At 51.8% G+C, this 27,385-nt stretch overlaps 1 protein-coding gene and 1 pseudogene across 1 annotated transcript; one reads left to right on the top strand and one right to left on the bottom strand.

The window, feature by feature from the left end:
* The first annotated feature begins 281 nt into the window (after positions 1 to 281).
* LOC143387589 (nucleolar complex protein 2 homolog) lies at positions 282 to 16,692 on the top strand. The gene is made up of 18 exons (XM_077108580.1): positions 282 to 356; positions 7,029 to 7,280; positions 7,364 to 7,489; positions 8,224 to 8,226; positions 8,307 to 8,424; positions 8,502 to 8,592; positions 9,924 to 10,024; positions 10,156 to 10,244; positions 10,760 to 10,876; positions 11,540 to 11,737; positions 11,901 to 12,040; positions 12,637 to 12,748; positions 13,735 to 13,836; positions 14,917 to 15,060; positions 15,180 to 15,293; positions 15,840 to 15,975; positions 16,237 to 16,329; positions 16,586 to 16,692. Exons 1-18 carry the CDS (start codon positions 282 to 284, stop codon positions 16,690 to 16,692), a joined length of 2,118 nt encoding a protein of 705 aa, XP_076964695.1.
* Positions 16,693 to 17,081: 389 nt separating this feature from the next.
* LOC143641322 (uncharacterized) lies at positions 17,082 to 26,713 on the bottom strand (annotated as a pseudogene).
* Positions 26,714 to 27,385: the final 672 nt, after the last annotated feature.

Below are 27,385 nucleotides of genomic sequence, written 5' to 3'. Positions count from 1 at the left end.
CTGTCACATCACTCCGTCTCATCTGGGACCCAGAACAATGGAGTTAGCTGACCATGGACTGAGACCTCTGAAATTGTAAGCCAAAGTAAACTTTCCCTCCTCTAAGTCTTTCTTTTTGGGTATTTTGGTCATAGTGATGAGAAGCTCACTAACATACTCATCATGTGGCTCCATCCAGGCAAGGGCCAGTGGAGGAATATAGGAGTTAAGGCTCCTAGAACTTTCTGTGAGAGCATGATAGCTTTCTTTCCTTTGTGTGCTCTGTTCAATTCCTGCAGAAAATGTATACTCAGAGAACTCCCAACACGGGCCTGGGTCAGGACATTGCCAACTACAGTAAAGGACTGAGGGCATGGGTAAGTAGTTTCAGTTTAATCAATTCCAGTTCACTTAACTCTGGCCTTGACCCTTGCTTACTTCTCCAGCCCCTCAGTCTCTTGCATTCCCACCTGTGTTCTCCTGCTCTGGCACTGCACTCAAACATCACTCAAAACAGACTCCACCATCCACCTTCCATTTTATTCACTGTTAAACCCACATCCTGCCCTGTTGCCATAGTGTACGTGTATGTTAATAAACAACAGCTGAGGAAAAAACAAAAAACAAAAAAAGAAACAAACAAAAAAAAACCAGCAGCAACAACAAAAACTATGACATGCGTGCAAAAATGGATTATACTACTTTATGAAAGTAATAAACAACCCAGAGCCACGCCCTCACATAAAAATAGCAATGCTGTCATCTATTGATTATTGCGAACCAAACATTGAGCAAATACTTTAATTGCATTATCTTATTTAAGACAATAATCTAGCACTGTTTTCATCTTTTCCCTTAAGTAAAGCTAAGAACTGAACAGGTCAAAGTGGTGAAAACTGATTTTCTTAGATACTAAATCCAGTGGATTTACCCATTCTGGTATACTGACTTTAGTCATTTAAAATGTGATAAAGGTCACTTTCCTTTTTTCATAAGGAAAGACTGATTTCCAAGAAATGATGTGAGGACGATTGCTCAAAGTGCTTTGTCATATCACTCATCAAAATTTTCGTCATTATAAACAGAATCACTAAGTTAAAAACACTTTGATGGATTTTACTACCTAAAAATTAAATGTTGTACTTAACATCATAAAGAAGAATGAAACTTGGAAGAACACTTGAAATATATATTGCCTCTGAAAGTTTACTCCCCTAATTTTAAAAACATTCTTGCAGCTAGAAAAGGAAAGAATACTGAAATAAAAAGGAAGTGATAAATAAACTCCTCAAAGATTTAAAACAAATGACTGAGAAATATAAAAACCTTTAGCCTCAGGAGTAATCAAAATGTACAAAATAAAATTACAATGAGATCTTGAAATAGTTAAGGATTTAATGATAATAACACCAAATACCACAGACATTGGAGGAATATACATGCCCATAAATGTTAATAAGGATGCAAAAGGATGAAGCATTAAGAAATAGAAAATGGGATCATTTTAGTTAAAAATATGGAAACTCCAAAATCCATTGATTCTATTTCTGTGAATTCATCCTAAATATGTAAATATGTAAAAATGATACTAAAAAAATTAAAAATGTTCTGAATTTACTGGGAAGACATTTGTAGTATATTGTCAGATTACAACATGAATAATGTGATTACTTGAAAAGCATAGTTACAAATGCAATACACACATAATGGATATATTTATACTTATTCCAATTCTTGAAAAAAGTACCTTTTGTTAGCCATCAAAATGTGTTTATCCCTCAGAAGACAAAACTGCAGATGATTTTTATTTTCCTTATCATTTATCTATATAGTATCATTCAAAGATAAATAAATAATTTCTGATAATCAAAGAAAAAGTAAGAAAAAGTAAAATTGACAAAGAGAGTAAGTTTACACTCACCCCACTCCAAATCTGATCATGTATCCAATACCTGGCTTCTGAAACCTCTACTGACTCATTTTTACCTATATATAAAAACTCAAACACTTATTTTGGCTTCCAAAGTCATTTCACATCTGGTCTTACATAAAACCTTGACTTCATTAACCACCTCCTCATCCCATGGGCCTTTTAAATACTGTGGGAAAATACCACCCCGCCCTTTTTTTTTCTCCTTAGCTGAAGAACCTTCAGTCTTATTCCTCTAGAAAACATCTCTTCCATGAAGGCTTGGTCCCCTAAAAAAATTGGTGCTTTCTGAACTTTGCTTTCACTGCATACTTTTTAAAAAAAAAATTTTTAAATTTATTTTAATCAGTTATACATGACAGTAGATTGCACTTTGATACATCACATATAATGGAGACCCACCAGTTGTATAGTTATATGTGTACATAGGGTAATAATGTTTGGTTCATGCTACTATCCTTCTTACCACTCCCCTCTTTTAATTCCCCTCTACTTAAAGTACCTCTATTCTTCTCTAACCCTCACCCCCATTGTGAATTAGCATATACATATCAGAAAAAACATTTGGCCTTTGTTTTTTGGGGGGATTGGCTTATTTTGCTTAGCATGATATTCTTCAGTTTCATCCACTTACCAGCAAATGCCATACTTTTAAGTTACTTGCTAATCATCTTCCTACATCCTGTCACATGCTTGCGGACCACATGACCGCTCTGTTCTGCTTTCCCTTTCAGGAGTCAGAGGAGCCAGCCTTAGACAAAGCTACAGGTTAGATGGATTAAAGGACAAATTGGCAAATGACTGAAAGAGAGGTGATATACTGTCATCACAGGCGTAATTAGGTATCCTTTATAGAGTTTACTCATTATGATTAATAATTTGAGTGAAATCCAAAATGACAATTTAAAGCCCTTTCTAAAGCAACATCTCCTAAGAGCCTGTACTAAGGAAAAATTTAACAAAAAACAATGAATGAGGGAACAGTTGAATAGATAGATCAATTGGTAGATATAGATGGTAGATACCAATAGGTCATAGTGTGTCATTCTTCATAATTATGGACTTATAGAACTATGGTTATCTACTATTCTGAAATAACAATAGTCTCATTTGAATTCCTTTTCTGAACAAATTTAAATGTGTTGGGTTTGGAAAGACATTTTCAAATAACATGGTAACTGGGATCAATTGGTAGTGGCTACTTAGGTTCCTATAATGGCTCATCCTTATTCAAGAGAAAGGATGTTCATAACAGTTGGCAGTTGGCAAGGGATAAAAGGGAATAGCAGTACATGTCATCCTTTAGTGTATTGACCTCTGAAACACTTAGATAATGGGAATTTAAGAGTTGCAGGACTGTATAAACTTTCTTCTGCTGCTTCTTAATTCCTTGATTTCTGTCTCTTCATATAGGCTCTGTGTTCTTGGACAGCATCCCAAAATGATGTTTTTCTTCAAGGCAAGTTCTATATAAACTCATGTTGATAAATTTAAACACCTTTAGCCTTTAGCTACTTCCACATAAATAAAAAGATTGGGTTAGTGTGGTTCATTTTAATGAGTAAGGAGGCAAAAATCACTTAAAGCAACTTCAGTTTGTTCTAGTGACTGGATAGCAATGTTTCTCGGCTAATGCTATAACTTGGCTATCAGCTTATACTTATGAACCATTTTAAGAATAAGAAATTTGGGAAGTTATTTGGCTCAGGGTATGAAAAACAAGATGTCACGCAAGGGCTTGTTAAAAGTTTCACCATGGCAAATTCAAACATATACAATATTATTAACTGTGTCTTGGCAGCTCATTTTCTTCTTATAAACAGTCAAAAAAGCAGCTCTGGTTTATTTAATTCCCAGAAAAGAAAAATTGGAACCATTTAGCCTGCTTAATATCAAAACCTACCTGACCCACAAAAGAATCAAGAGGAATTTAGCAGAACACTTCATTTGAGTTACATCATCGCATACACAGACCCTTTGACCACAAATAGAACTTTTAAAAAATCTCTAATACAAATTTCATAGTGTTCATGTCTTTTATTATTTCTCCCTCTAATACTCTTTCTCTGGTTTCTTTTTTTACACCACCCTTCAGGATTTTCCAGGAATTAATTTCTTGTTCCTTTCTCCTTTCTCTTAACATTGATCTTCTTCAGAAGTTTGCCCAATCTTACAATATGAATCAACTTCATATTGACCCATGGCTAAATGTCCATCTTAAGTTTCAAAATCTGTATTTGTCTATTGTTCAATCATACTCTATCAAAAATATGAACTCTTATTTTTCTTCCCAGCTTTTGTAATTTTGTAGTGAAATGAGACATGAGAGAGGAGAGGAAGGAGTGGATTATAACTCCATGTTAGCATTAGATAATGGTTTTCTCGGTTACCTCTTCCAGGAAACAATCATATTTCAAATGGCCAAAAAACAAATGAAAAAAACTTAGAAAGGAAGATGCTTATATTGTCACCCATGTAATTTGGTGACAAATATTTTCTACCTAAACAAATAGTTCATGGTTAGATTAATGGTGAAGGTTTAAGTCATCTTAGAGGACTGGTAAGGGACACATCTGTCTCCTCCAGTATCTTTTCAGCACATCTCTATTTGTATCACACACCTGGCAATCTAATTTATTTTAGGGAAGAGCTACCCACCTCTTGTCCTTTTGGATTAATCATATGTTACTCCTCTCTTTCTTCCATGTCATTTTAGTTTGCAGTTCTGGAATGTTGTCATGTGGTAATTCTGTCATTTCACTTGCACTTTTCTTGACTCCTCTAAGATTCTTTAAACTCTTCAATGACAAAAAACACGTTTTCTGCATTGTCTTACAATTAATAAATGCTCTGCACAGTACAGATCTATAGACGTTTTGTGTTTCATTCCTGAACTCAATCTAGGTAACATGGATTCATCTCTGTGTAATAGGCCTGCTTCTGAAAAACACAATGAGGAGCTCCAAAAGCAGAACGATACTTTCAGAATACCATGTTATGTTTCTAAATAGATAGACAGATAGATATACATAAATCAAAAATCTGAAAACGGTCTGGAAGTGTACATTTCAATAACTTACAATGTCAGTAGTGTGGGATTAATAGCAGATCAAGAAGACTGTATCTGCATGCGAAATGGTTCAATTTTTGAAAGAGTTTTTTAAATGAAAATGGACCAAAAATTGAAAGGGTTACAGTAAGTGTTGAGGAGTGACTTGGCAAAAGGAGCACAGAGGTGAGAAAGAATTAAGTAGAGTTCAATAGAACCAGGTATAATTTCTGTACACATGACTCCATGAACAGGAGCAAAGGGGACACTTAAAGAAATCATAGGACTAAGGAGAGATCAGGATTAGGAGGGTTTGTACTAGTCTAGAAATGCTGACCTGAAAACCAACTAAAGTTTTCAACTCCTTCTTTTGAGGAACATTAGCTGTGCTGTGCTTTTCAAAAATGACTTGTCATAACTGATTTATGCCCACGTTAGCAACTCTTCTGAAATTACTTTGAAAGTAGACTAATGTGAGAGTTTCTCTTTAGAGATAATTCAAGTTACTTGCATAGGAAGTGGCAGCAGGTCTGGGGATGTTGTAGCTCAGTGGCAGTGACCTTGCCTAGCTTGGGGCTGGCCTGCCATGGACTTTCACCCCAAACACTTGCAAGAAAAGAAAAGGGAGGGAAGGGAGAGAGAAAGTTGGAAGGGAGGAAGGCAAAGTTGGAGGGATGGAGGGAGGTAGAAAAGAAGGAAGAAGAAAAGGAGAAAAACCAGGAAGGGAGGAAGGAAGCAAGGAAGGTAGGAAATAGGGAGAGCACAAGGGCAGGGAAAGGACTGAGTCACTCAAACAAAAGGCAAGGGACACAAAGACCAATATAGGCCATAAAAGTTGTTTGAACAGTTTAGTCAGCTTTAGAATTTGAGTGACAACAAACTGAATGTTATGATGACTGGACGGAATCTTCCCACTAACCCCGCCTTGGCCTGGCCTAAACCAAATCAAGGGGTGGGTGGCATGGAGAGGAATTCTCTCTGGCTGGAGTGGGAGGGACCTAAACCTGTGGCACTTGAGGATGCACTGGGTAGGGAAGGGGACAAGACTCCCCTGATGGGCAGTTGAGCACAACAAGGCTCCTGGGAGCCTTTGATCATGGCTCCCACCGCCATACGCCCACCACCCACCATACGCTCAGCCCCTGAAGGGGATCACAGTGGTCTGCTCCGTTGCCTGGTGCAGGTTTTAGTTCCTGACCAAACACCTGAGTGTCCACAGCCTGTGTTGGCCTGCCTGGGCAGGCTGTGGTTGTGGTGGCAAGAGCCAAAGCTGTCTTGGAGTGATGGAGGAGCCAAGGGCTGCCTCTCAGCCATACTAGTGGGTGGTTCTGGAAGAAGCACCCAGGGTTGTGGCAGCATTGTCCAAAGACATGAAGCCAGGCCATCTTCCTTATGGCTAACTACAGTAACAAAGTGGATGCCAAGTGGCCAAACTTGGGAGGGCGACAGCCTGAGTTTTGAGTGACAGCCCGAAGGGGTAGGCTGTGTGGACAGTACAGCAGGAATGGAGAAGGTCTTGAAGTGGGAACCCATGAGGAAGGGGTGACTGGTAGGAGAAGTGGGAAAGTAGTTGAAGATGCACCCAGAGGGTGGGTGATGAAGAATCAGGTTAGATCACCCAGTAAAATGGGAAGTTTCCTCAGAGCGAGAGCTGTGAAGCAACATCCTGTGACATTTTTTAAAAGAGGGAAAAGGTCACTCCGGTTTCTGTGCCAAAACGGATCATAGGTGAGGAGGGTGGGAATGGAGAGGCCATTATGGTGATTGAGAGTTGAGAGATGTGGTGGTTTGCAAGGTGACTTTGGTGGTTTTGAAGATGTTGTTGATGAGTTCTAGGGACAGGTCTTTTGTGGGGACTGCAATAGAGCATGGTGCCAGCACAGCAAGTCTGGGGAGAGCCCAGGTTGAGTGTCTGTGTGCTAGAGATAAAGCAACAGGGAGAGGCTTCTGGTTACAGGAGTTCAGAAGAGAGTTATGTTTTCTGAAAACTTAACATTGTGGGAAACCTCCTGCTTGTTGTTGATGGCTGCTGTGCAGGGAGCAGAATAACCCTGTGGTCTCTCTGAGGAGGCCCACAAGTGGCTATGTGGACAAGAAGCCAACCCCCTGCTGGTTTTTCACTGGCTTACTGACTCCTGCCTTCTCAGTAGGCATAAAGGCAGTGCCTCTGAGCACAAGGACCAGCTCTCTCGGCTGAAGGAAAAAGATCCAGAATTCTACAAGTTCTTGCAAGACAATGACCAGAGCCTGCTAAACTTTAGTGACTCAGACATCTCTGAGGAGGAAGAGGAGCAGTTTCACTCCTTGCCAGGTGCACTGGAGGTGAGGATAGCACAGACCTGTCCAGCAGGGCACCTGTGGCTTCTACACCCTCCCCCAGCATGACTCTTCTGTATCTGGTGTAGGAAGCAAGCGAAGAAGAAGACGGAGGAGAGGATGGGGACAGAGTCCCTGGAGGACCTCAGCAGAAGAAGAATGAGTCTGTTCCTGTGACCCTAGCCATGGTGGAGAAATGGAAGCAGTCTGCAAAGGTGAGAAGAAGGAGTGTGGTCTGAGCAGCTGGACCCCACCACAGGCCGGAGTCTCTCCCTTGTCTTATTGAGGTGCTCATGGCTGTACAGGTGGGAAGAGCCCTTCTCTGAACAGCACACAATGTCCAGTCCACATGTGTAGAGTGCTAGGAAGCCCTGGTTGGGATTCTTCAGTCATAGTTCAGCTTTTCTCTCAGGGGCTCTGCTCCCTGAAGTAAAGCCATTGTGGGTGTATCTGTTAGGTGTGTCTTGGTGTAGTTTCTCTTGCTTTATAGTGGGATGCCAACAGATAGTTCGTAAAGAAAAGATATTTAGTCCTAGGAATGTAGCTCAGTAATAGAGTGCCTGCCTAGCATGTATGGACTCTGGGCTCAATCCCCCAGCACTAGGAAAATAAGAAAGAAAGAGCAAGGGGAGGGAAGGGAAGGAGGGAGGGAGAGAGGAAGAAAGGAAAGAAAAGAAAGAAAAGGTGTTTATTTGGCTCACAGTTCTGGAGGTGGGAAGTACAACAGCATGGTGCAGCATCATCACATGGCTGGTGAGATAGCAAGCTTGCTCCTCCAACTCAGGACTTTCAGCCTTTTCCCCTGGGGCTCCTGAGCTGGGCTCATTCCCTTTCCAGGAGGATTATAGACTTGTCTCTATTTTAGTTGCCAGAACACGGCTTAGTGGTGCCGCCCCTACCTCTGCCCTATTTCTGAGGTTGTGGGGAAGGATCTCTTTTCTCTCAGGAGCAGGTTCTTGAAGTCAGTTATCTCTTGCTCTGCCTTGTGCAACCTCCTGCTCCCCCAGAGTTATTGATCTCTTGCTCCTTCAGCACCTCACTCCCAAGCTGTTTCATGAAGTGGTGCAGGCATTCAGAGCAGCTGTTGCTACCATCCAAGGAGACCAGGAAGGTGTTGAGGCCTGCAGGTTTCAGGTTACAGACAGCACTGGTGAGCAGGGTCTACAGGGCGGGTCAGGCTGGCTTACGTGCTCTCCTGTGAGTGACATCTGTGTCCCTTCCTCACAGTGTTCAACGCTCTTGTCACCTTCTGCATCAGAGATCTCTTTGGATACCTACCTAAGCTGCTATTTGGAAAGGCCCCAAAGGATACCAGCAGGTGAGAGAAATAGGGTGATCATAGCTCTGCTCTGCAAGAGAGGACACTGTCCCCAGGGCCTTGGCCCACCTAGGACAGAGGCATGGCAGACTTTGGGGGCTCCTGAGAAGGAAGAGCAAAAGAGGCCTTTGGGGGATGTACTCTTGCCAGTGGGGGTGGCCCCACTTCTTGCCTTTTTCTTCCAGAAAAGAAATTCTATGCTGAGAATTTCTTGAGAGCATGGTGTGTGCTTGTTTTTTTTTTTTTTTTTTTTTTGGTATTGGGTGTTGAACTCGGGTGCTTAACCACTGAGCCACATCCCCAGCCTTATTTTTATATTTAGAGACAGGGTCTCACTGAGTTGCCTAACGCCTTACTATTTCTCAGGTTGGCTTTGAACTTATGATCCTCCTGCCTTCACCTTCTGAGACGCTGGGATTACAGGCATGCACCACTGTGCCCAGCGTGTGCTTGGTTTTAATCTTAAATTTTCCCAGGGTTTGGAAATCCAACTTCTGTCAGGACAGCTTTGAAAGAAAGCAGAAAGGCTCCACTGGGCTGTCAGCATCATGAGGGGTTGTAGGAATACCTTCACTAGAGCATGAGAGTGTTCATGTGTGTGTAGGCAGTGTAGACTGAAGGGGTCAGGCGAGGAGGGTGGAGGACAAAGCAGTGAGATGAGCAGGCAACAAGACAAGTGGTCCATGCAACTGGACCTTGGGGAGCAGCAATAGGGGATCCACAGCTGATGCTGACTGAAATGCCAAAAGGGAGCTGAATGGAAAACTCTCAGGGCCCTGCCTTTGGTCCTTGGTGTGTTTAGCCAATTTCTGTGAACATCAAGAAACTTACAGGAACCCGGCTTTTGTTGTCAGATGTTCAGTCCAGAAGATTTAAGGGTCCAGAGTTTTAGGGAAAAATGTTTGTGAATGTGCATGGTTGGGTCTTCTTCCCAGTGCGTAGGGGCCAGAGCCACCAGTCTGCACCAGTGAGTGGTGCCTGGTTAGGTCCAAAGGTCCTGAGTGCTGCTGAGGGTTGTGGTGTGACGGGGCCAAGGGAACCCAGAGGAGGCTGGTGTATGAGGGATGCAACTGGGGCTGGGCCCTTCTGGGAAGAATAGGACTCAGTATATCAGAGGGCAGTTGCTCTGCTTTGGCTGGGTGGGTGGTCTTTGGGAAGGGCTGGTGCTGCTTTACTGGGGGGTGGGCAGCTGTGTCTGTCAGCTGCACAAAGCCCCTCAGCATTTTGTGGAGAGAGGTGGGAAGTCTTCTCAGGGCAAGGTATGGTCTGAGACTCACTGAGGCAGCCTTGAGTCTAAGCTGCAGGAATGGGGATGTGTTTGGTTTCTGCAGGATGCTGCAGCCGTCCAGCAGTGCACTCTGGGGGAGACTCCGTGTGGACATCAAGGCATACCTAAGTGCAGTCATGCAGGTGCTGTTCCTGAGGGGAAGGAGCATGGAAGCCCAGATCACAGTCGGGGCCCTTGCCATATTGGGTGGTCCAGTGTTTTTTGTGCCTCAGACTCAGTAAGATAGTGTCTCACAGCCCCCTTCTGCTTCCCTAGCTGGTGACCTCTGGCAGAAGCTACTGTGTCAGCGGCTGTCCTGCAGCACATCAGCAGCCTTGTGCCTTACTACCTAACCTTCCCCAAGCAGTGTTGCATGTTGCTCAAGGTGAGCAGGCTCATCACGCTCTGTTGGTGTGGCTGGTGGTGCACACAGCCACCCCACAAATACATCCCATTCCTGTTCAGGGCAGAAGTGTCACCTGCACCTACACTGGCTTCTGGCCAGCTCCTTTCCAGCCCTCCTCCACCTGGGTACCTCATCTAGGGCATCCCCTGACCCAGGCAGGCCAGCATAACTCGGTGATGTGAGAACAGGTTGCACTCAGGCATCTGTGTCCTAACAAGTTTTGAGAGCTGGATTCATTATACATTCTCATGCACACCTAATGGCAAAGGCAAGTTGTCACAGTCTTGCCTCTACAGGGCATGACATACTGTGTTCTGTGTTTTGGTGCCTCTTACTATTTTGCTACCAGCTTCTCCTGATGTGTTTTGGGAAGGGCTGTCTTCAAGCAGTAACACAGGAGCCTCTGGCTTGGCTTAGGGAGGGGAGGCATGTGCTGGGTCTAGGGGTTCCTGGGTGAGAAGGCTGGGGCAGACAGTGACATATTCCCTTTTCAGAAAATGGTGGTCCTATGGAGCACGGGTGAGGAGTCTTTGCGGGTGCTGGCTTTCCTGGTCCTCATTAGAATCTGCCAGCACAAGAAGGACATCTTCTTGAGCCCTGTCCTGAAGATAGTGTGGGCCCTGAATCTGTCTTGGGAATCAGCCTGAGGGCCTAACAGGCTGCCTTTTTGGTCAGTGCCCTTAGCTGGGCCCTGGCATCATAGCTCAGGGCAGACTAAGGTCCCTAGATCCCATTCCTCACCAAGAATGTAGGAGTGCTGACAGACACAGGAACCCTCAGCCTTCTGGGCTCTACCTCGACTTTGCTTCAGATAACCGTCCCCAAGGGGGAACATCTTGTTAGTGGTTGAGAACTTCCTACAGGAAGAATAGAATAGGTCTGAGGTCACAGCCAGCATCCAAACCCTGCTGTCCAACTCCAGACCTAGGGGGGCCCATCTGTGTGCAGGGACCCTCTGAAACCCTCATACTGGCCCAGCGTGCAGCAGGACTTAACTCACTCCCTACCCCTCACCACATACCTTCCCTGCAGGGTCCCTCTGCATACCTTAGACTGTGTAAGTCTGACAAGCATATGCTTGGGCATATGCATGGGGCTGAGCAGCATCAGAATCCTGAGGAGTTGGGGGTCTGTGCAAGGGGGTCTGCAGCCATTGGCTTGGCTGTAGTTCCTGCTTGAGGCAGCAGTTCCAGGAGAAATGTCTAGGTGTTGGCAGATGGCTTGGAGCCAGGTAGTGGGTTTTCGGGTGCTTCTGACTGGAGTCTCTCTGGCAGCAAATGTATATCACATATGTGAGGAACTGCAAGTTCACCTCTCCAGGCACTCTGCCCCTCATCAACTTCATGCAACGGACATTGACTGAGCTGCTTGCCCTGGATCCCAGCATCTCCTACCAGTACGCCTTCCTCTATATCCGCCAGCTCACCATCCACCTGCGCAGTGCCATGACTATGGGCAAAAAGTTGCACACAGCCATCCCTCCAGACTTGGGAGTCTGATCAGCAGAGGGCCTGGGGGCCTCCTTGAATCCAGGCCTAGCACCTTGGTGGATGTGATGGGTGGGCACACTGGGGAGGGGGCACACTTGGCTACTGTCCTGGGTGCTGACACTCAGGCAAACTCTGCTCTGACCAGGACACGTACCAGTCAGTGTACAACTGGCAGTATGTCCACTGCCTCTACTTGTGGTGCCATGTCTTGAGTACCCTTGGCTCCAGCGAAGCCCTTCAGCCTCTGCTCTATCCCCTCTCGCAGGTGGTCATTGGCTGCATCAAGTGAGTTCATCGGGCAAGTTTTTGGCCAGTAATGTTGTGTCCAGGGTCTTTGGGTCTTGGCAATCCCTGTTGGGCTTGCAGTCAAGTTCGCTGCAGAGTACTCTGTGCTCTGAGGGCAACAGTGTGAAGGCCTTTTTGGTTTCTTGTGAGGTGCTTTGTGCCAGTCTGACCAGGAGGGGGCATCTTTGTCCTGAAAAGCATCCTCCTGAGCTTTGGTGATTAGACTAGGAGGGAAGGTGGAGGTCCAGGGGAGGGAGCCCTGAAAGCAGGGAATGGGGAAGAAAGGGAGCCAGGAATGAACAGCCCCCACCCGTGTTAAAGTGTAGTGAATATGAAAGCTGCATGGGTGTTCCTCTGATCCCATCGCTGAGCAAGGAAGCAGATGCTTAGACCAGTACCAAGTTCAAAGTGTTTTGTGGTAGGTACCCTGTTCTGTTTGGGGGAGTGTGATGCTACTTTCTGTGGGCATTGTGACTCCTCACCTGGCTGGAGTGACAGGAAGGCCCTCCTGGGGGTTCAGAGGCAGTGGGTAGCCAAAACTGGTGTTGAGTGATGACTTAACCAGCCTCTGCCCCTTCCCGCCTTGCCCCTCCCAGGCTGCTCCCTACTGCCCGCTTCTACCCCCTGCGCATGCACTGTGTGCGTGCCTTAACACTGCTGTCAGAGAGCACTGGCACCTTCATCCCAGTGCTGCCTTTTATCCTTGAGGTGAGTGGGTTCTGCAATCTTGGTTCAGGGTGCTTCAGTTCTCCTGCCTGCCCCTGAGTCTGCTGTGAGGTCCACATCACTTCCCTGAGCTTTGCATGGGTTCAAGGAGCACATTACTCTGCTCAGCACTTTACCTCCTAAGCTGGTTGTGAGTGTCAGTCACTTAGGCTCTGAGGGTTGAGCCTGAGGACCCTGGGTTTGCAGTCAGGGAACAGACTCTGGCCACAGAGATATTTGCTCAGGACTTCAGCGGGCAGGAGAGCTGGGCTTCAAACCCAGGTTTGTGGTTTCAGAGCTTTCAAGGCCCTGCCTAGACCACTATGTGCACTTGAGCACCAGTGCTGCTCTGAGGGAGGCAGGTTAGTGTCAGGTTAGGCCTTAGCCCACAGGATGTTCAAACACTTGCTGTCTCCAGGTCACAAGAAAAGGGAACCCATGCCTGTTCTCATTCCCTTCCACTGAGGCAGGTTGCTGTTTGTGCTTTGTGAAGCTGTTGTGGAAGCCACATCTGTTTCCCTGTGACAGCCAGGTGTGATTCCTAACTTCCCCTGCTGTGACCTCTCTACCTTGGCACCCCACTGAGGGCCTCCTACCCTGACAACTGGCTCTAGGTGCCTCCCCAGTCTCTTCCACTGCTGTGGCATGGTTTCTTTTTCTCCTTCATCCTGGACAGTGCTTGAACACTGACCCTGCCTTGGTTTATTGTAGCTGCACCTTGTGGGGCCTCCCATGCCCAGATGTAGGTTGAGAAGGCAGATCACAGAGGCTGAAGTGAGCAGGGCATCTGGACCTTCCTGGTTCCCTGGGTTGGAGACCAATGGATTCATAGTTTCATCCCCCATGAACCTGAGTGTGGCTGGGAGGCTGTGGACACTTCCTTGTGGCCCCCACCCTGGACCTGGAGCAGACTCATCAGCCTGAGTTGGAGGACTCTGAGCATCTGAGCCCCATCCCCTGATGAGCTTGGTCCTTCCCTGCCACCTCAGGATGCCCTAGTGGAGCAGCTGTATGACCTCATGCTGGAGTACCTGCAGGGCCAGGCCCACAGTATTGCCTTCCCTGAATTGGCACTGCCTGCTGTCTTACAGGTGTGTACCCAATGGTTGGCTCCCTCCCCAAATCCCCTGGGGGCCTGCTTTATGATGGACTTTGATTATCTTTTAATGGACACAGTGCCCTTTGTACACAGGGACTGAAAGGAGGTGTCTTTGTCCCAGCTTCACAGGGCTAGTAGCAGAGCCTGATCCTTTATGGTCTCCACACAGGCACCACCTTGCAGCTGGACCCCTTGGACCATAATGTGTGGTACTGGTCATGGGGGTGTAGGAGATTATCAGTCACTCAGGAGGTTGGGACAGGTCTGGATGGCTCACCAAGGATCCTAGCAACATGTTGGTCCACTGAAACACTGTCTAAGCCTTCCAGGGACCAGACCAGCTGCCTGCAGAAGTCTTTACACTGGGGTGGGCTGGTCCCTGACTGATTTCCTGTGTGGTCCTGGGGCTGGGGTGGGGGTTTCTCTCTGCTTCTCCCATGAGAGTATGGCTCTCTGCCTGCTGTTCCCTGACTCAGGCCTGCACCTCTCATGGGGGAGGGTCAGTGCTGCTGCTCACAACTGAGCTGCATCTGAGGCCCATCCAGACAGGTTGTGTGTGTGTGTGTGTGTGTGTGTGTGTGTGTGTGTGTGTGTGTGTGCAAGGCTGCACATGCATAGTCACTTGCTGTCGTTTGGCACTTGGCTGTGGCCTGGGTCCCAGATAGGAGTGCCTGGCAGTCAGGAAGCTTCTGCTGCTGGATTCAAAGGTCTCAGGGATAGGGGACTAGAGTAGGGGTAAACAGATATTTTCAATAAGTGTTCTTGGATTTATGGTTGCATGGTTTCTCAGTCTGGCTACTGGCCTTTGGCCACAGTACAAAAGCAGCCACAGAAAGCCCATTGCATGTGAGGGAATGAGTGCAGCTGTTGCCAGAAGAGCTTTATTTACAGAGATGGGCAGGCTGGAGAGCAGCCTGATTTCATCTGTGGCCCACTGTCCACTTGTGTGCAGTTGGGCTCTGGACCTCCCTGGAGTCGCCATGACGTTTTGATGGGCCCTGGACTTCCTTTGGGGTGCAGGGTATCCTGTCTGCCTGCTGGGTTGATTGCCCCCCCCCCGCCACTTCTGCAGCTCAAGTCCTTCCTCCGGGAGTGCAAGGTGGACAACTACTGGCGGCAGATGTGCCAGTTGTTGGAAAAGGTGCAGGAGAATGCAGAGCACATCCACAATCACCGCCAGAGGGTCTCTTTTGGTGTCTCTGACCAGCTTGCAGTGGTCAGTAGGGAACTGGTATCTGGAGTGGGGGTGGTGCTGCTTGAGGGCACTCATCAGGGAATGGCTGGGTTTGAGGTTTGCCCATAGTGGGACATGATTCTGAACTGCCCCACTCCTAGGATGCTTGGGAGAAGCAGGCCCGAGAAGAGGGGACCCCACTCACCAGGTACTATAGCCACTGGTGGAAGCTGAGGGACCGCGAGATACAGCTGGAGATCAGTGGTAAAGAGCGGGTACATCTGGGGTGCCAAGGGAGTGGGTGGGTCAGCTAGATTCAGATCTTGCACATTGGCATGACTTTTAGGACCAGGCAGAGATTTGATTGGGATGACTTTGGTGGTGGTGTGGGTGGGGCATGGGAGGACTATGGCTGTTTGAGGAGGTGGTGATCCTATGGGGTAGTGTCAGGAGTTGTCACAACCAGGCATCTCCCAAGGGTAGGGGCCTTGGGGGGAATGGCATGGCTTCACATATTTGTCACACAGGCCAGCCTGTGGACCCCAGGAAGGCAGGTAGAAGGGCTTTAGCTTTTGACTCTGGGCATGGCTGTGACTATGAGTTGGGGTGACTTGAGAGACTGCTTCTTGAAGTAGCATGCCACCAAGGTGCTGGCTCTCCTGGGAGGGATGCTACGGATGTGGGAGCAGAAAGGTTGCCAAGTAGCAAGTGGCCAAGCAGGGTGCTCCTGAGGGCTGCTGGAGGCTTATGAGGGAAATAGTGTTGGCCTCTCTGAACCCCCTGCCCATGCCTACCTACTCCTCTGGTTCTGATTATTCCAGATAGAAGATCTGAACTTCCCAGAGATCAAACAGCAGAAGATAGAGGACAGGAAGGATGAGGACAGGAAGGAATTTAAAGACCTCTTTGACCTGGACAGTACTGAGGATGAGGAGACCACAGACTTTTGGGAGAGAGGTGGGGGCTGCCCCTGCTGTAGCATGTGCTCCTGGAGATGGGGAGGGTGTGGATGGCTATGGGACCTCACAGCCAGAGGGGTCCCCGCCTCAGTGTTTTCTGTGCTGATTGCTAAGCATCCCTACTCCTAACTACACTGTTTGATCTTCCACCTGCAAGTGGAGAGACGGGTGGTCCTCTTGCTTGTGGCTTACCCTGCTGTGGACCTCTGCTGGTGGTCACTGGGTGGGGGGCTCATCATGGACTCTTCTCAGTTCACAGAAACACCTGGGTCCCTGAGAACTCGGCAGGGGCTCAAAGTGGAAGAAGATGATAAGTACTACCAGGAAGAGGAGGATAGCAGCAACTCAGAAGGTGAGTGGTTCTTGGGGCAAGGGATCTGTTCCTTAATCCCATCTGGCAACAGAGCCATGGGAGGGCAGCCCCAAGCCCCGCCTACTCCTCCCTGGGGTGCTCAGCCAGCTGCTCTGTTCTCATGGGCTCTAGCAGCCAGCTTATAATGCACCAATAAATTAATTAATTAATGCTGTGATTAATTAGTGATGATTAACCTCCAAGACTGGCTTCCTCCCGATAAGCAGAATTTATGTGGCCTTTTCTGTCCTTGCAGATGGAGGCCCAGATGCAGAGGCGGGGCTGGACCCTGGTGAGCTGTGGCAGCTGGCCCAGGGGCCCCAGGATGAGCTAGAGGATCTGCAGCTTTCGGAGGAGGACTAAGGGTCTCCTGCAGTGCCCCAAAGGCCCTGAGGCCAGTGTCTGTGCAGCAGGAGGGCAGTAGACAGTGGACAGGGCTTTATTGTCACAGCACGACAGACCAGATGAACCAAGAGCTGTGCTGACCTGGGCAGCAAGAGCCAGCCCTATGCAGGAGGCTGGTCCTGCTGCCAGGTCACAGCAGCCTGCTCCAGAGAGGTGGCTCCCTGGTTCCTCTACTCCTTTGTCTTTGGTTTGTCTATGGACCTCTGCATTCACTCCCAGAAAGTCTTCAAAAACTCATTCAGTCCTTTTAAGTCACATTTTTTCCTTTTAAAAATTCTGAACAGACACAGGGAGGGTGGCTGTCCCTAGGCAGAGCTGCTGTGGCCCTGGCAGCCCCATCATCGCCCTCAGGACCCATGGGCCTCCTCACCTGTGGGTCCCAAGCCAACCTCCACACTGCCTCTCTGGAATTCACAGCGGCTCTGGTGCTCGGGCATAACGAGGTGGCGGCTTCGGTGAACACTGGATATGAGTGTGGGAAGGTCACTGTCCTGGCTGCAGCAGAGCAAGACAGAGGATGAAGCCATGAGCCTTGGCAGTGCGACCTGAAGAGCATGAGTACAAGGGTGCTTGGGGCTGAGGACAGCGTGCACTGAGCGTGGTGATGTGTGTGCATACCTCTGTGGGCTTGGGATGCCACACCTATGCACACTCACCAGGCAGGCCAAGAGAAAGCAGAGACATGGCACCTAGACCCCACTACAGCACCCAGCTGGTCTGTGCAGAGCCAGAGCAGCCCCTCCCACCTTCCTCTCTCCAGAGAGGCAGCTGTGCTCAGCTACCTGCCTCAGAGGGAGGACAGGACGGCCTGCTGTCTCACAGGACAGGCACATAGAGGGCACACTGCCACCCATGTGCTGCCAGCTCTGAAGCAAGCACCTGGCACGTGCCACTTTGGTTAAAACTTGCAACATCCTCTCGGGGCCCTCATTTCTCCAAATAAGGAAACTGAGGTTCAGACCAAAGTCCTGTAGCTAAAAAGACTCTGCCCTGGAATGGTACCTGTGGCCCCAGGAGATGCACTGGCTGGCTCAGGACACCTGTGATCCCCAGGGTGCACCCAGGCCTGGCCTTGGAATCACCCTGCATGTGATTCTTTGTCCCTTCTCCCTCCTGATGAGCCCTCACCCACAGCCCCAGAGAGAAGAGGGAGGAGAAAGTGGAGCACCCCTGGGGTTATGTGAGCAACCCCATCATCAACAGAGAAGGAGGGGACAGAAAGTCAAGGCCAGCCAGAGCAGGGGCAGGGAAGCCCAGTGCCCCAGCAATGCCCTCCCGGCCCACCTGTGGTGGAGCAGCCTCTTCAGCAGCACTGACACTAGCAGAGCCTCCTCACAGTGACCTAGGATCCAACCCTGAACCTTATTAAATAGCCCCCAGCCCGGGCTGGCAGGAGCCAGGCTAATCCAGGCCAGGCCCTAAGCAGATCAGTTTCAGCACCAGATACCCCGGGGCGGCCCCAGATCCCCTAGGAGACCCATATGTAGATTCTCCCCTACCCCCGTGAAGGTGGGAGGCAGGTGGGGGAGTAAGTACTTTATGGGATTAATCTCCCGAGGCTCATCCCCCATCATCCTCACTGATGTGGGGTGTTGGACAGAACAGCTGTCCTCAGCATGGGGAAAGGGCCTGGGCTGGCCGGGTACAGGGCTGCAGCTGCCATGGAGCTTCTCCCCACAGTGCACTGGACACTTCCTGCTTCCAGGGACTGGAGAGGTGAGCACAGTAATTTCCTGTGAGCCCTGGCCTGGACCCCCAGCAGCACCTGCATCTGGGACCAGCCTCAATGACAGCTATCGGCTCTGTCTCACTTGGGGGTTACCCGGGCTCTCGAGGTGCAGGCCCATCGGGGCAACCCTTGGCTAGACAGGACCTGCCCTTGCATTCCACACTCAAGTCCCTGCCTTGGGGGTTCATTCCTCAGGTCCCAAGATGGGCCAGTCCTGAAAACCTGTTCTGGTCACTCAGTTACTCACTGAACAAATTATGCTGGGTTCATTAAAAAAAAAAAGCCAAGAGACTCACACACAGGCTGGAGAGTTGAGAGCACCTGTCTTCACAGTTTGGGGCCACTACACACAGGCAAGGCCTTAGCAGGCTGCTGTGGCACGTGGGGAGACTGAGGCAGGGTCAGGAAGACTGCAGGGAGGGTTGTGAGGAGGCCAGGAGAAGGGCGAGACCGACTCCCTCCTGAGGGCCTCCCCACCCCAACTCTCTCATGTAGCCTTCACCAGCTGGGGGGCCTAGAAGGTCAGGGACCTAGCAGGCCCTCTTTCAAGCAATGCTGCAGGGGCATCACAGGGCAGAGGGGCCCTGGGCCTCTACCTGCAGCCAGCAGCAGGCATCCCCAGCAGGATTGGTCAAAAGGATGAAGAGGACAGACAGATGCAAGAGGCAGACAGACCAGTGAAGAGTGACAGATGAATGGGGATGGACAGACAGTTGGGATGGGACAAAGACAGTTGGTGACCCAGTGTGAGGCAGCTGGTGGTCCACAGCCCTCCTTGTCCAGACACTGGGGGCTGCTAGCAGACGGGATATGATGGGCTGTTAGTCCTCTGGGGTGTGCTCTTCTCCAGAACCGTAACCTTCCCTTTAATGAAATCCAGAAAGTCATCCTTGCCCCTCTGGATCCTCTGTGGGACCAGGGTCTCTACTAATGCAAGGCCCAGGCTGCAGCAGCCAGTACTGGTGAGAGCTCAGCATGGGACTCCTGGGGCCTCCCCGCACCCCAAGGCCAGGTGTACCCCAAGGAGATGCAGGTCTGGAGGGGAGGCACAGCCATTGGGTTTCCTTGCAGGCCTTGCTGGCAAATTTATCCTGTAGCGTCCAGAGTAAAAGGCTCATAAAATGTCATAAATGTTCATGATGGTTCATAAAAATGATCAGTTGAGCTGGCAACTCCAAAATGAGGTGGAAATAAGTTTAAAGATGTTTTTATTGTAATTCGGCTCCAGGATCCAGACGTTCTTGAAGACATAAATAATGACACCTCTAGCAGAGATTCAGGACAAGCTGCCATCCTGCAGCTGGGCTGGGGAGGCCAGGCACCCACAGCTGGAGTCACAGAGGCTTTTCCTGCCCTTGGTGCCCACTGCTCCCCATCAGGCCCTTCCTGTGGTGCTCCCCTTGAAGCCCCGGGGAAAAACTTGGCCCCAATAACCAGAAACCAGCCCCTACCCCTTGGGAGCAGGAACTGGGTCCCTGACACCTGACCTCCTCCTCAGCGGCTTCTTTTTTATCCTTTATGTCTTGGGTTCACAGGCCCCAGCCTGTTTCCATAACCCAAATCCATGTGAGGAAACCACAATCTGCCAGGGTCCCCAGAAGGATCTTTCCAAAACACAGACCTGGTCACTCCCTGCTCAGGAACTTTCTGTGGCTTGCTCAGCTTGGAGAACAAAGCCCAACTGGTCCAGCGGCTAAGGTGCAGACCTTTTAGCATCCCATTGAGCCAGACCTGCAGAGTTCCCATTCTCCTCCCTTGCATCCCATCCTTCATCCCTCCACAGCTTTGCAGACCACCTTTTCCCAGTGAACTCCTATGCATCCTTCAAGAACCTGCTCACACATCACCATTCTCACCTCCTGGTGGGTCTCTGGGAGGGTGAGAGGTGAAAATTACAGCCTCATCTTAGAGCTGTTGGGCTCCAATGGACAGTCCAGTGGTGAGGGTCATAGCATGCTTTGTCTCCAGGCTGCCTAGAACCCTGCCCATGCTGTTGAGGCCTGGCACAAGTCTGCACTTGGCTGAGATGGGCCTCCTGATCTCAGTTGGGCACCATGCCACCTACCTTCCAGGCCAGGTAAGGACCCACATCAAAACCAGCCAGGCAACCGCATGGCCCCCACTGGCTCACACTGACTGGGACAGAGGACAAGATAAAAGACCATGGGCAGAGGAGGGAGGCAGGGTGGGTGGGACCAAGGAGTAATGGCAACAGCTGCCCCTGCCCAAGCCAGGCTCCTACCTGCAAGATGTCTCTCGGAAGGAGATGTTCACATCCCAGTGGGTGTGGACTCTACCGGGAGAGAAAAGGGGGTTAGTGGCTCCATTACTGGCATAGAGACAGCAGCGGGGTGTGGGCCTGACTCTTAACATCCCACCAGCCAGAAGCCAGGGCAGTAATGAGGGTGGCACCTCATGCCCAGTTCAACCTGGTGGCAGCTTCCACTGAACAAACCCAAGGGCTTGAGATGCTCTGGCCTCCCAGAGATGAGGAGGAGCATCTGAACAGCCCTGTGCATCACCAGGCACCACAGCCCCCACCATCTGATTCACAGACGCCCAACCCCTAGGTGCTGGCAGGACGAGGCCCATATCAGGAAACAAGCCTCTGGGAGGTTGTGGGTGTCAGCCCAGGTGGGTACCGGACCTTGGGTCTCTCTGCTTGCCAACCTCTACCCAGAAGTGACCATGGCATGGCTGAGGCAGAACAAGGTGCCAGGGAGCCAGTTCAGGAGAGAGGACAGCTTCTGCCTGTACCCCCGCCCCACAGCAGCCTTCCAGAAGACCCCTGGTCTTGGCGCCCCCTTCCACAGGAGCCTGAGCCTCCTGGCCCAGCTCTGGAATAAGTACCTTCTCTTCATGATCTGGACATGCGGATCATCCTCCTGCTTCAAGCCTGGCTGCCGTCCACAGGCTGGGCCACCTCCATCACTGTCACCATTACTGGCAGAAAAGCTGGGGTTCCATTCCTTTCTCAGGGAGCGTGCAGGGGGCAGGGGCACTGTCCTTTTGTCTGCCAGCTGCCCCTGGTTTTGGGCAGGAGGAGGAGAATGTTAAGGCTAGGCTAGACATCAGCCTCCTGGGCCTGGGCCAAGGCCCAGGGGCCTCATTGCTGCAGGCACAGCCTGTGAGGACAGGAGAGTGTGGGCTGTTCTGTATGCCCAGCCTGAGTGTGGGTGCCCACACTGTGGCAGGGAGCCCTGGGGATGCTTGAGCTATGACCCGCAGCTTTTTCCCTAGGTCCCCAGAGTCTTCTGGGATTGTGCATACAGCCTGGGGCAGGGATCATGGGGCTGGTCCTGGTGGGTGTGCAGTCAGGGAGCAGGTCGCTCTAAACGTGTCTGGCTGACATCCCATCTCCTCTGTCAGTCCTGAAAACTGACAGCAATATCAACAAGCAAAGTCACTTTTCTTTTTCTTTTGCAGTGCTGGTGAAACTAGGACCTCACAAAACACTCTGCCACTGAGTGGCAGCCCCAGCCCCTCTTTGCTATTTTGTTAGCACCGTGAAGAGCCCAGCTCAGGGGAAATCTGTCTGAGACTGTTGGTTCCTTGCAAAATGCTGGTCTGGGAGCCACAGGCCGCCTGAGAGCACTAACAGCCCCAACCCTTTGTTCCCCAGCCCTGATGGCTCATTTCTCTCCTCAGCGCCCCCCTGCACCATGTGTAAGTGTGTGGCGCTGTGTATGCTCAAGCTTGGAGCTCTGCACCCAGCTCACACATTTCTGCACAGAGCGGTGGATATGAGTGTGTGGCCCCAGTCCTGGCATTTCTCAACACTTCCTGGCTCCAGGTCCTGCTGCCCCAGGGAAAAGAAAAAAAGTCATTGATCATTTTCCAGTGTACAGAGGTTTTTTCTTACTTGGTTAAGAGGCTGCTGGCTCAGAGGCTGCATGGGCTTTCAGAGTATCTACTTTCCTCTCCTGTTCAGTCCTCCCATTGCCAGAAAGAGCTGATCCTCACCACACCCATGAGCTTAGTGAGGAAGGGGTCAAGGAGGCTCCCTGCCCCAGGTCATCCAGGATCCTGAGGTGGGCTGCTGCATGGAGTCCTGTCCTTGCAAGGACGCTTCTCTTCAGATTCAGCACCACATCATCTTTGGATGCCTGGCTCTGCCCAGCTCAGTGCTCCCTCCCCAGCTCTGGGAGCCACAGTATCCCCCACACCTGCCCTCACACATCTGCTGGGGTCTGCCCAGGATACCCTCTGTTTCCCTCTGTAACATGGTGAATGAAATAGACCCAGCAATATAAGAGCACGGTGGCATGGGGCCAAAGGGTTTTCAGGGCCAGCCCACAGGATGACAGGGTCCAATGACAGCAGAGCACAGGGAGACGGCAGTGGTGAGTGCCCACCTATGCCTGGGTGTCTGTCAATCCATAGGTTTGGTATCATTTTCAACACCCCTTGGCCCATGGCTCTGCCTTGTCCAGCCTGCCAAAGCCCAGTGCCAGGCATCTGGAGATGAGCTCTGCCCTTCTCCTCAGTCACCTTTCAGCCTTAGGTGAAATACTCTCTTGAAAAGAAAAGGAGTATTTTCTCAAAGCCACCTGCTTCCCCTCTTTTGTGGCAGAAATACTCCCATTCAAACACAAAGTAGAACCCAGACTAGGAGTAAACATCTCTCTGCCTCTCATCTGTGGAAGAGAAGAGGGGGACACAGAGTCTATAAGACTGCTACTTGGAAGGGGACCAGGACTGGCTGGCTGGGAAGGAGCCCAGGCTATATGCCAGTCTTAGCCCCATGAGGCACAGAGCTGGGCACAGGAACTTCCAGTGTCTGGTATGCCCTGAAAGCACCCTGGAAGGATAGGTCTGGGGTGGCTCTGGGGGAACTCTATGGGGGAGCATGCTGAGAACCCAGATGGCCACCCTAACCCTGCCCAAGGATGGGGAACACATGCCCCCCCCACCCCTACATCGGAGACTTAGCTCCCCACTGCTCAACAAATTTGAGAACCTGGCTCCTAACCAATAATTGACCCCTTCTGAAATGGTGAGAGTGGGTTCCAGCAAGCACAGTCACATGCACACCTTATTCTACCCCTGGAGTATCTGTGACCGTGAAGTGCACACACCTTTGAAACTGGCCACAAGGGTAGGTGGAGACAGTCTCTGTGCACCAACAGGTTGGGGCTAGAAAGGGGATCCATGGAGATACCTCCAAGGAAGCGACCAGGCACAGAGAGGCAGGCAGGCCCAGGTCTGAAGCGCCCTTCATTCAGGGCAGGTACCAGGGAGCTTCAGAAGGGTAGCAGCTCCATCCCTCTCTGAGCTTCAGATTGCCACTTGAGGTGATGGCAGATGTTGAGCTCAGGCCACCCTCTTCCCCTCTCTTGTGGTAGGCCTCAGGGGTGGCAGGTTGAAAACTGTGGGGCACTCCCATCCAAACAGAAAACAGAACCCAGACTAGTCTGAGGTGGGCACCCAGAGGATCCTGTCCAGTTCCAGCTGCCTGAAGGGGTGCAATGATGGAGAGGGACTTCAATCTTTTGCCCAGTAGGTATGTGACAGTAAGCAAAAGGTGTTTCTACACACCTGCTTGGGGAGCTCTTTTACAGGTGCCCTGTGCTCCTGTAGACTCAAGTGTGTATGGCGGGCGGCTTGAGGCTGTGACCATGGCAGACCATGTGTGGGCTGGGCCTGTGGCTCTCCTTCCCCAGCCAGCATCCATGTGTCCAAGATTTCCCAGCCTGCTCAGCGTGCACCCTGCAGAGCCCACGAGGAAGCCAGGATACCCCACCACCAGGTCAAAGGGAATAAACCCAAGGTGGCAGCCTGGGCCCTCTCAGGACCACTGGTACCTCCACCCCTCCTGCTCCTTCCTATAAGAGGGTGGATCTAGGAACAGCAGCCTCCATCCCCCATGTCCCTAGAGGTACCCCACAGGGGGAGCTTCCTCTCTAGAGGCAATTTCCTTTTCAGATCAACCCTCTACTCCTCACTGCCTGGAGTGTCATACCTGCTCCCCAGGCCAGTGGGGAGGCCATAGATTGTCTACCTTGGGTGGGGCTCTTGCTTTCTGGACACCTACAGGCGAAGACCCTGCCCCACCCAGGCTCCATGTCATGGACCCTCCGAGGTCCAGACCCTTGCAGGGCAGCACTTCAACATTAGGAGCACCAGATGTGCAACCTGGCCAGCCAACACTGTTACACCTCAAAAGAGTCCTGCCCCAGCACCTAGTACCTCTCTCTGCTGAGCCAGACGGCTTGGTGATCTCCAGCCCTGGGACAGGGAAGTCCCCAGGCCCAATGAATGACAATAACAGTGGGAAGACCCTGGAACCTGGAAGGCTGGAGAAGTAGCTCCAAGACACCCAGGAGGGAGGCTGCTCAAGAACAGGCAGGACCCGCCCTTCATCCAAACAGGAGAGGATCCTGTGACCCCGGATTCCCACTCATTCCCAGGAACTGTCTGGAACAGCACAAAGCAACCCCACCCACCCCATCTGCCCTGGGAGGATTCCCTCCAGCCTGCCCAGAGGGTTGAAGTTAGGACTCCCGATCTCAGAGATCACCAGGCTCTCAGGGGAGTCCAGACGTCCCAACCCAGCTCCTTCCCAGGTCTCACCACAGGCGAGGATATTCGACAGCCCGGGCAGTCGCAGATTGGAGGATGCACCTGCAGAATTCCCTTGGACATAAGCGTCTTCAGACTTTTCCCTGTGAGGAGAGCTGAGCACAGCTGGTAAGGGGCAGTCAGGGCATAGATGGAGCCTCTGGGGCGCAGTCACCGGCAAAGCCAGTCCCCACTCCCGGAAGGTGTATGAAATGCACAACAACCTTCCAAACCCACTGTCGTCCAACTTCGGAGCCTGCTGCCCGCCCCACCCTCGAGGACGAGAAGGGGATCTGCTGGGCTCTGAAACTCAAATCCTGGGCGAGGCCCTCCCCTGGTGGAGGGCGGCTTCCTCTCAGCCCTGGCGCCCCTCCTCCTGCCCCACCCTCTCTTAGCCGGTCCCGCCCGAACTGTGGCCAGGCAGTGGAAGGTTGAGCTAGGGAACAGGTGAGCAGCGGCGCGGTCGCGACCCAGGCCTGCGTCAGTCCCCAGTGCAGGAAAGGGCAGCCACTGCGGAGCCTGAACTGCTAGAAAACCAAACGCTACCGGGTCCCAAACTTCCCAAGACCCTCACCGCGCCAGACGGTCACCGCGCTTATCAGGTGCCCCCGACCTGGCTCCCAAAGGTGTATTGTCGCACCTTTGGAGTCACCATCCAAACAGGCTGCTCCAGGTCTGGCTGACACTGTTCCAGCTCCGTGCGCCCACGCCCCGCCCCACTCCCGCGGCCCCACCTACCCGCGCAGCCCCAACCAGTGTGCACTCGCACCCCGGCCAGCATGGGCACCTCTCCACTCGAGCGGAACCAGTGGCTCCCAGCCTGGGGAGGGAAGGCGTCCCTCCCAACCCGTCTCCCGACTTCATGTAAACTTCCTCTGGGCCTGAAGGCCCAGGGGCTTCACAAAGACCTGCCGGACTGAGGGAGCGCCCGCTCCTGCGTAGCTCGGGACCCCAGCACTCTGGCCCGAACTGGGAGGACAGTGGAGGCCGAGGGCGCTCTGCGGTGTCCACTGAAGCAACCGTGCGGGGGCAGGCGGGGTGTGTGAGTCCCTGCAGCAGCTCTGGAGCTTCAGCGCCCTCTCTGGGCCAAAACCAAGTCTCCCCAGTGGCAGAGCGAAGGGCTCCGTCCCGCGGGTCCCGAGTAGCGAAGGAGAGGGATGGCGGCTTGCGCCCCCATGGCGGCCACACGTTTGTGGCGGATGCTGCACTTCCAGTCCTTGGCCATCTCGCAGCCGCTGACGAACTGGAACTCGTTGGGCGTGAGCCACTCGCCGCGCTGGCGGATGGACGGGCCTTTGCTGCCCTGGCAGAGTTTCCGTACCTAGAGCAGAGCACGGTTGGCGCTGCACTCCACCTCATCCACGGCTCACTGTTGTCCAGCAGCGGCTGGAAGTCCGCGGCCAAGTGGAGCTCGAGGGCTAGCGGGTCTCGGGGCAGGTGGAGGTTCGGCGTGGCCTCGTGCAGGCTAAGGTAGGCGCGCGGGGGCCGGAGTGGTGGAGCCAACAGTGCTTCATAGCCTGCAGCAGAGGCTGGCAGCGAGGCGGCCGGGGGCAGAGCTGCAGCGGCGGGCAGCGGGGTCAAGTAGCCCGGCAGCGGAGGCAGAGGCAGCGCGGCCAGGGTCGGGTGGAAGGTGGCCAGGGCCAGGGCCAGGTCCTCGCGGCCCGGGAGCTCCTTTTTGACCGCCGGCATGGCGCGCAGGTGGCCCAGCAGCTGGCTCTCGGTCGCCGGCGCAACTTATTTTGGCCCTGGCTGGAGTTGCGTCTCCGCCCGCCCTGAAGGCGCCTGGCCGCGCTTCCACCCTGCCCGCTACTGCGCCCTGGCACCAGAAGCCGCCGCCGCCGCAGCAGCGCAGCGGGCCGGGCTGCCCCCGCCTGCTACCCAGCCTGCTGGAGGGGTCTAGGCAGACCCAGACATGGCGTTGCCGGAGCTGCTATTGATCACAGACCGACTCGCCCTGCGCTGCAGTGCCCCGCGCTGGCGCTCAGTGGGGCGTCGGGAGTCCACTGGAGCCAGCGCCCTGGGGCAGTCCTGCTGCCCGCTGTGCAGGGCAGTGAGGAGTCGCTGAGTCGCCAGGCCTGCTCCCCGCCCTTCCCAGGGGTCCCAAGCTCCCGCCCCGGCCCGCCCTGCTGCCCAGCCGCGCACCCGCGTCCACTTGCGCGCGCCCGCCTGGCGGGGACTTGGGAGACTCCCGCAACTTGGCCCATTTAAACAGCCCCGGCGCGGCGGGCAGGCGCGGGCTCCAGCGGGGGTTGCGTGACAGTCGACTGAGTTTGTGAAGCGGGACAGGGCTGCACCCCCCCACCTCGGGTCAGAGCAAAGAAGGGAGGGAGACCCTGGGGAATGCACGCGAGCCAGATGGGG

The sequence above is a fragment of the Callospermophilus lateralis genome, unplaced genomic scaffold, assembly GCF_048772815.1.
Source record: "Callospermophilus lateralis isolate mCalLat2 unplaced genomic scaffold, mCalLat2.hap1 Scaffold_96, whole genome shotgun sequence".
Lineage (NCBI taxonomy): Eukaryota > Metazoa > Chordata > Mammalia > Rodentia > Sciuridae > Callospermophilus > Callospermophilus lateralis.
Note: the sequence above shows the minus strand (reverse complement) of the source record. Positions and strands in the feature narration are given on the sequence as shown.

Bases quoted from the DNA above. Each gene is read 5' to 3' on its own strand.
- LOC143387589 (XM_077108580.1), top strand. From the start codon at position 282: ATGTATACTCAGAGAACTCCCAACACGGGCCTGGGTCAGGACATTGCC. The intron at 8,593-9,923 runs GTGAGAGAAATA...TGGTTTCTGCAG, and splicing joins GCCCCAAAGGATACCAGCAG to GATGCTGCAGCCGTCCAGCA. The intron at 16,330-16,585 runs GTGAGTGGTTCT...CTGTCCTTGCAG, and splicing joins GGATAGCAGCAACTCAGAAG to ATGGAGGCCCAGATGCAGAG.